Raw genomic sequence first — 8,849 nt, forward strand, 5'->3', positions numbered from 1 at the left:
CATGGCTTTTCTACATAATTGTACTCCATTCTTCGACTGTAGCAGCCCCTAAAGAACCGTTTTTTATTTCTTGCAAAACACAAGGAAGGTGACTGAAAACTCTAGCTTACCTAAGGAATAGGTATGGATCTTTAAAAAATACAGTACAGTACAATTCTCTGGACAGATGGGAAAAACATAACTGAGTACTCAAGAGCATATCAAGGACCCCCACCCCGGTAACATGCTAATCTTCTCATGGCAAAGTATTCAAATGTGCGATTTCTCCACCTCGGTGAGCATACTAGTATTGTGTTTGGGATAAACCTGGAAGCTTAAATAGAAGTGAAAAACCAAAATAAAAGTACACCATGAAGCAAACACAATACTATTTAAAAACAGTCCAAGCCAAACAATATCCAGCTTTATTAAAGGTACTTTTCATAAAATGATCAATCAATGGTATTCAGGCAGGACATGGGCTACAATCTGCAATGTTTTACAAGTCCCAACTCCCCTTCTTCTTGAACTACCAAAATGTAAATTCCTATATAAAACCCAATGAAGAATCTTCACTTTGTACTTGGAACGGGGAAAGTTTAGAGTGAGGGTGGACACTTTTCACATTTAAGTATGTTGTTTAACAACTTTTCACAATCCTACCCTGACTTTTAGAGGAAAATAAAACGGCAGAATTCTTAATCTGAAGATTCGCACTATAAAATGCTGCTCATTTATGAGCCATCTTCCCTTCCTTAGTATTTGACACCAGAGATCTGGACTGTCTGACACTATTAAGATTGGCTTGATTTAAGAAAGCAAGTAAAGATCCCTATGCCATTCTGAGGAGTGATACATACAAAGCAAATGACAATGTGAAAAGAATGAACATGGTAAGCATAATTTTAAAAAAATTTCCTTCTCCTCAAGACACAGGCAGTTGGGAAATGTAAATGTTTAACCATTTGAAAAACATTATCTGTGAATCTTTTGTCTTTGTTTCCATGAATATCCCCTCTAGCAAAAATGAAGGGACTTTAAAAGTTCAGGTTCTAAGTAACAGATTCAATGATATTTGTCCCCTTCTCCTCCCCCTAAAACACAACAACGAAGCGTTCTGTGTGCTAACAACATAGCTTTTAAAAAAAGGTAAAACAAAATTCTGCATTGTTATAAAACTTGATAAAAAATAGTATTTCAAACTGTACAGTCACCAGAAGTACACAGTTATCAAAAATTCACACAATTCACTTGGCATCCCCAGCACCTTCAGCTTTCTGTGCCTGAAAGAGAAAGGACAATCTGTTAGAGTGCTTTATGCTGATATGATGTCACAGGAATGTGTGACTCAAACTACAATGTTTACATGACACAGGCACACACCTGCTACACCAAACTACAAGCTATTCTCAGATATCCCTGATGGAAAAGGCACACCATTCAGTTTAAGTGTCATTTCGTACATCAGAACTAAAGTAGACTTACTACTAAATAAAGTCAATGGTTTTGTTCACAATAAATTAACCAAAAGCTTAACTGGAAACACATTGGTTTGCAATATTAACATTACTTCAAATTCAATCCAGTCTGTACTCAATTCTATAAGCAAAGCTTGCTTACCAAAATACAGAAAGTATTATATGGCTATTATACCTGGTCTGTTTTGGCATCTCCATTTTCTGCAGGGTTATTTCCATCCTTGTTTGCATCGGCTTTCCCCTTCTTTCCCTTGGCTACCTTCTCACCCTTCTGCTAATTAAGTAAAATATATTAGCAGCTGTTAGTTTATAAACCAACAAACATACTTGCATTTTAAAGTCTATGTATATTAAAACAACTGTTTATGAGTATCCCACATTGCAGAACTTCAAACTGAAACTTTAACTTCACCTTTGGAGCTGCCTTTTTAGGTTTGGGTTCTGGCTTTGGAGGAGCAGGTTTCTGGAAACAAAAATACATTGAGTAAGTACATTTAAATTAATACATTGGTTATTGCTGCTGTGTGCTGTATTGTATAGTTTTCTTCAGTGTCCTCAAATTAATGCATTCTACTAGAAATTACAACTACAACTACTATTGTAATTCTCATATTGTTATGTATCCATATGTTTTATGTAATTATGATGTTATTGTTTATTGTTCGTGTTTTCGGTTGTGTCTTGGTTTTCTTTATTTTAATTGTTGTTCGGGCCTGGCCTCATGTAAGCCGCTCAGAGTCCCCATCGGGGAGATGGTGGCGGGGTATAAATAAAGATTATTATAGGGTTGTTGTAGGTTTTTTCGGGCTATATGGACATGGTCTAGAAGCATTCTCTCCTGATGTTTCGCCTGCATCTATGGCAAGCATCCTCAGAGGTAGTGGGGTCTGTTGGAACTAGGACAAAGGGTTTATATATCTGTGGAATGACTAGGGTGAGACAAAGGACTTATTATTATTATTATTATTATTATTATTATTACTATTTCCAAGAAAACTGTCATAAAACATACTTACAGCAGATAACCTTGCTGATCTCCGTTGTGGCTGGTTCAAGAAGAAGGAAAAAAAAGAGGAGGGGGGGGAAATAAATGACAAGTTAGAGAAAACTAGAAGTGGCTGAAAACTACAAGATATTAAATTGTAGAAGGCTCTGCAAACTAATCAAAAAGCGAATTCCTGCTTCCAAAAAAGCACTTTATCCCACTTCCCCCAATGGGTGGCCCAGTGGAAGCTGGGTGGTGGGGACCAGAAATTAATATGCAGCCCCCAGAGGTGCTCCTTACCCACTCCTTTCCTGTATGCAGGGTTTTGTGACAGATGTGACTCAAATGGAGCCACGTATTACTAAGTGTAGGATCAACCCATTGTTTTCTCAAATGGAAACAATCCTCTTACTTACCTCATCCTTTGTTTTGGCCTTGTCACCCTTGGTATCTCCTTCAGCCTGTAAGAAAAGGCAAAGGGTGAAAAAATCCACAACCCATTTTTGTTTGAGTTTTTAACCACTAAGGTTATTTTAAATACGTAACAAATTTGAGACATTGGAAAGCCAGCACCCCGATTTCTTGCCTTATTCCTTTCTATTCAGTTTTAATATCTCCAGTCTCAAACCAACTTGGAATGGTTCATCTTCCCCAATGTGCAGCAAGACATAAGATATCAATACCTTACATTCCTATGTTTTGGCTGCATAAATAGGAGCATCAATTAAAAATAACAACAGTCACTGGAAAATCCAGGTGGCCTGTGGGCACAATAGATGTTCTGTGAGACTCTACAGAGCTATTACAAGACTTAAGCTTGTAATGTACTAATTTTGAAGGGCTGCACTGCATAAACTAAGTCCACATGGTTATGACAATTATTTCAATAATGCATGTGCAATCAATATTAAATACATCCCTCTTTTCAATGAACACATGTATCTTTTTACTTATGGAATCTGTGTCTCTCTGAAAAGAGAGATATGTTTGTTGGAGGGCTGTGCTGGTAATTGCATTGCCAGATGCTCCTTATTTTGATGCATTATCCTTTCTTCCCTAACATTGCAGCTTTAGGCTACATAATGGCTCCTTTTATTTCAGAACACTGTGACCTCTATTGAGTCCATGCAGCCAACCCAAGATCTCACTTATTTCTGGAATTTTGATCCTGCAAACTGAGCCCCCCCTCCACCGCTGCCTACTCCCCGAGGTTCTACAAATGCATGAAGCCATTCCTCCTTTTACCCCCTTCCTAGAGTGTTGAAACACTTTCACAGAAGAAAACACATCAGGATTTAGAGCAGGGACGCTAGTCCAGTAATCCTACAAAAATTACACATGCACACAACTCCTAATGTCCCTTGAAGATGAAACCAGTATCTAGCCATTCAAAATCACTCCCATATGAACAAGAAAGGAAGGAAGGTAACAGGGGCCCCATCTACACTGCCATATAATCCACGTTATTGTTTTGAACTGGATTATATTGTAATGATCCAGGTACGTTTGTGTGGGCAAATGATCTATTAAGGGAGCTTTACATTCAAAAACTTCATCTTAGATATAAGGGAGCTCTCGCCTAGGGAGAAAAATGGTTGAATTAAAACGACTTATTCCAGATAGGGGCCAACCCTCCCCCACAAGGTCTTTAAAAACCAGACATCATTTTGGGCGGCAAAAGGCCTTCCCGCCCTTTTTGAAGCGTGTGCCTGGAAGGGGGGGGGGGGGGAGAAGCCGTGCGCGCTCACGCCAGGGGCACAAATACAGGGTGAAAGGAAGCACCATGTCAGGGGGAAAGAGCAAAGCAACCACTTCTTCTGGATGCCTTTCCATTTGAAAACCGATCTGGATCCATATATATAGCCTCTAAAGGCACATAACAGACCCCTTCCACACAGCTGTACAAAATCTCACACTGAACTAGATTATATGGTAGTGTGGGCTCAGGGCTCTTCCACATAGCCATATAACACAGGGCCCTGTGTGGAAGGGTCCCAAGAATATCAAGGCAGAAAACCCCACAATATCTGCTCACACTGCCATATATTCCAGTTCAAAGTAGAAAATATGGGATTTTATTCAGCTGTGTGGAAAGGGTCTCTGATAACCCAATTCAAAGCAGATATTGTGGATTATCTGCCTTGATATTCTGCGTTATATTGCTGTGTGCAAGGGCCCTGGGGGCCCTTCCACACAGCCCTATATCTCAGAATACCAAGGCAGAAAATCCCACAATATCTGCTTTGAACAGAAATATATGGCAGTGTGGACCCAGATAACTTGGTTCAAAGCAGACATTCTGGGATATAGGGTTGTTTGGAAGGGCCCTGGGTTATCAAGGCAGGAAATCCCACATTATCTGAGTGTGGCCTCAGATAACAGGGGGCCCTTCCACACAGTCCTATGTCCCAGAATATAAAGGTAGGAAATCACACAATATTTATTTACAGTATTTATATTCCGCCCTTCTCACGGACTCAGGGCAGATTACAATGTACACATACATGGCAAACATTCAATGCCATAAACACACAACACATATGGCAAACATTCAATGCCATAAACACACAACACATATAGACAGACAGTCAGAGGCTATTTAACATTCCAATTTTCTGGCCACCAAAGCAGATATTTTATGGCAATATCTGCTTTGAAGGGATATAGGGCTGTGTGGAAGGGCCCCGAGTCCACACTGCCATGTAATCTGGGACAAGGAGATAATTATACTTACTGTTAAAGTGTAATTAGGGGCCTTTCCACAGAACGTCAAGGGAGGAAATCTTCAATATCTGCTTTGAACTGGATTCTATGGCAGTTTGGACTCAGCTAACTTGGTTCGAAGCAGATATTGTGGATTATCTGCCTTGATATTTTGGATATGTGTCAGTCAAGAAGGGCCCTTCCACACAGCTGTATCATACCCATATTGAAGCCTGAGCGAAGGAAGAGAGACACTTTGGAAGTGTGGTGTAGGGAATAAAATCCTGAGAGTGCCTTGGACTGCATGGTCCAATCAATCCATATTCCAGGGAAGAAAACCTGACGGCTCTCTAGATTATATGACAGCGTGGACTCAAGATAACCTAGGGGCCTTCCACACAGAACTATTTCCCAGAATATCATGGCAGGAAATCCCACATTACCCAAGTGTGGACTCAGATAACCCAATTCAAAGCAGATATTGTGGGATTGGGTTGCTGTAGGGGTTTTTTTTTTTTGGGGCTATATGGCTATGTTCTAGAGGCATTCTCTCCTGACGTTTTGCCTGCATCTAGGGCAAGCATCCTCAGAGGTAGTGAGGTCTGTTGAACTAGGAAAATGGGTTTATATATCTGTGGAATGACCAGGGTGGGACAAATTACTCTTGTCTGCTGGAGCTAGGTGTGAATGTTTCAACTGACCACCTTGATTAGCATTTGGTGGCCTGGCAGTGCCTGGGGCAATCTTTTGTTGAGATGTGATTAGATGTCCCTGATTGTTTGCTCTCTGTTGTTTTGCTGTTGTAATTTTAGAGGATGCTTGCCATAGATGCTGGGGAAACGTCAGGAGAGAATGCCTCTAGAACATGGCCATATAGCCCGAAAAAAACCCACAACCCATTTTTTTTTGTCGTGTCAGGAGTGACTTCAGAAACTGCAAGTCGCTTCTGGTGTGAGAGAATTGGCCGTCTGCAAGGACGTTGCCCAGGGGAAGCCCAGATGATTTGATGTTTTTATCATCCTTGTGGGAGGCTTCTCTCATGTCCCCGCATGAGAAGCTGGAGCTGATAGAGGGAGCTCATCCACCTCTCCCCGGATTTGAACCTGCAACCTGTCGGTCTTCAGTCCTGCCGGCACAGGGGTTTTACCCACTGCGCCATTGGGGGCTCCTATTCCGGCCATGAAAGCCTTCGACAATATATTGTGGCTATCATTCCTATCATTCCATAAAGAAGGCGATTCGCAGAAGATTAGGAACATTTATTAAACAAAACTCAATAGTGGAAAGGCCCAGTTAGACACAAGAGCTGTCCATTTCAGTTGTTTTGTTTAGCTCAAGGACGGTGCTTTACAATGAAAAAGAAGGAACGGTGGGTATATCTATATAAGCAAATTTAAGTACATCTCATCTGATGTTACATGTTACTTAGATTATTTGGCTTCAACCTTTCATGCCTCGATATTTTGGGATATAAGGCAGTGAGGAAGGGCCCAAAGCGATTTACAAATAGGTTCTTGTAGGGTTTTTTCGGGCTATAGGGCCATGTTCTAGAGCCATGATGGTGAACCTATGACACGCGTGTCAGCACTGACACACATGGCTATTTTTGATGACACGCGGCCACATTCAGAGAAGTACACCTTATAAGAGCCAATCTAATTCCATCCTTAAATTTGTAAAAGACTCTACAAATTTAACATCTGCACGTTTGACCATTGTTCACTCCACAACTCAGCATGGAATATACATTTTTCTTATTTAAACTATAAATATTGCAAAATTATGTTTCTCTCTCTCGAAGTGACACCCCACCCAAGTTATGCTCAGGTTTTTGGCAAATTTTGACACACCAAGCTCAAAAGGTTGCCCATCACTGTTCTAGAGGCATTTCTCCTGACGTTTCGCCTGCATCTATGGCAAGCATCCTCAGAGGTAGTGAGGATTTACAAATAGAATTGCACGATTCGATGCCTTACATACTCTACTGTTGGAAGAAAATCGGACTCTGGTAAAACCATTCCCCAAACACGTGTCAACCAGCCTCCCGCCGAAAAAGACCAAGTAGACTCACGGATGCCCCCCACCCCCTCCTCAAATCTATTATGATCAACCTCGGGCGCGCGCGCTTTTCCCTCCCAGGGCCGGAAAGGGGCGGGGCTTGCGTGACGCGCGGCAGAACAGAAGCGGCGCGCGCCTTCGCCCCTCCCCCTTCGCGCGCCCTGATTGGTCGGGGCAGAATGCGCGGCAGTTAACGGTCGCTCGCTCTCGGCTTTGGCCCCGCCCACTCCTCCCCCTCTTTCCCCCCCGATTTAAAGTCTCGACAACCGTTGGAAAACCTTCTTCGCGCGCACGCGCTTCTTTTTCCACCCCTCCCTCCCATTTCTGACAAGACAACCGTTAATCGCCATGAAGGAGAACGAAACGAGGGCAATAAGAAAAGAGAGAGAGAGAAAATGGCCGCTGACCTGATTGGCACCCCCGCAAATAACACCATCCCATTTCCCTCCCTTTTATTAATCAATCCCAATCCCCTTTTGACACCTACCTTTCTCTTGGGCATGTCGACGGCGCGTGACAGGAAAAAAGGACAGAAAGAGAGAAAATGGAGCAACCGAAAAAAGGTCTCTCAACGAGGCGGGAAACGACGACGGCAAGGCCAAAGGGACAAAAAAAAATATGCCTTCGCTTCCTTCCTTCGTGCCGTGCCGCTCGCGACCCCACTAATTTGAATCGGGGTGTTTATAAAGTTTTATATACCGAGAGCCGGACGCGGCCCCAACCGGTTCCAGCCGGATCCCCCACCGCCCCAGACGCGGATTGGGCGAGGCGCGTCACGTGGGCGGGGCCTCGCCGAAGGGGCCGGGCGGGTGAGGAGTGGAGCAGCCAGTCGGCGCCTGGCCTCGCAGAGACGAGGTTTGGCTTGTTGCTACTCACAAAAATGAGGCGACTTAAACAACACAACAGTGTGCAAATAGGACAGAACAACACTTTGGTGCTCTGGGATAAAGAGTGGAAGATTCTAGATATGGATATATAGGAATGGACGATGATTATAAATCACCTCAGAGTCCATAAACGTTTCTTCCCGCCCTGCGGCTTGGGGAGAAATGGAGGCGCTTTCCCCTTGGACAGGTACGCCTTTGGCGTACCTGTCCAAGGGGAAAGCGCCTCCATTTCTCCCCAAGCCGCAAGGCGGGAAGAAACGTCTCTTATTTAACACCTTCCCCTTCCTTTCCTGAGGTAATCCAAACCACACAAAATGAAACCAAAGCTGTGCAAAAACATAATGGCCTCTCCTTTCCCTCAGAGGAAGGTGCGGTCATTGCTTCATCGACGACGACTGGAAAAGCAACCCAGAGCGCCCCCTTCCTTCCCAACGAGAAGGGTCTTCTCTTAAGACATTTTAAATCGATGATAATAATAGAAAAGAGCAGGCAAGGGAGGAAAAAAGTCACAGAAATGAGGGTAAAAGGGGTTGTGTTTTTGCTGTCCATTTCAGCACCACTTTGGGTTTGTTTTTTCTTATCCCCCCAATCCCAAAGCCAAGGAAAACGAATTAGGCTTTCGAATAGAGACGTGGAGTCGAAATGAGGACAATACGGCGGCGAGAGATGCGGAGTCTAAATCCCATAAAATGTATTTTATGTACTGGTCCAATGGGCGGTGGCCAGGGTGTTAACTGGCGTTCCTTACAGAGAGAGGTC

General features: G+C 43.1%; 1 protein-coding gene across 2 annotated transcripts; it reads right to left on the minus strand.

Annotated features, from left to right (window-relative positions):
- Positions 1-376: 376 nt before the first annotated feature.
- Positions 377-7,968, minus strand: HMGN2 (high mobility group nucleosomal binding domain 2). 2 transcript variants are annotated; one of them, XM_060784483.2, is made up of 6 exons: positions 7,691-7,968; positions 2,859-2,903; positions 2,474-2,503; positions 1,870-1,920; positions 1,633-1,731; positions 377-1,262 (listed from the first exon to the last, which is right to left on the minus strand). In XM_060784483.2, exons 1-6 carry the CDS (start codon positions 7,703-7,705, stop codon positions 1,227-1,229), a joined length of 276 nt encoding a protein of 91 aa, XP_060640466.1. In that variant the 5' UTR covers positions 7,706-7,968; the 3' UTR covers positions 377-1,226. The 2 variants fall into 2 exon arrangements, with proteins under 2 accessions (XP_060640466.1, XP_060640467.1); XM_060784484.2 differs by having other exon boundaries at positions 1,633-1,728; positions 7,691-7,966.
- Between the last annotated feature and the right edge of the window lie 881 nt (positions 7,969-8,849).

Source organism: Anolis sagrei, chromosome X (genome assembly GCF_037176765.1).
Source record: "Anolis sagrei isolate rAnoSag1 chromosome X, rAnoSag1.mat, whole genome shotgun sequence".
Classification (NCBI taxonomy): domain Eukaryota; kingdom Metazoa; phylum Chordata; class Lepidosauria; order Squamata; family Dactyloidae; genus Anolis; species Anolis sagrei.

Coding starts and splice junctions, on each gene's coding strand:
- HMGN2 (XM_060784483.2), bottom strand. Junction 2,504..2,858: donor AGGCCAAAACAAAGGATGAG/GTAAGTAAGAGG, acceptor TTCTTGAACCAG/CCACAACGGAGATCAGCAAG. Junction 1,732..1,869: donor CTAAAAAGGCAGCTCCAAAG/GTGAAGTTAAAG, acceptor TTACTTAATTAG/CAGAAGGGTGAGAAGGTAGC.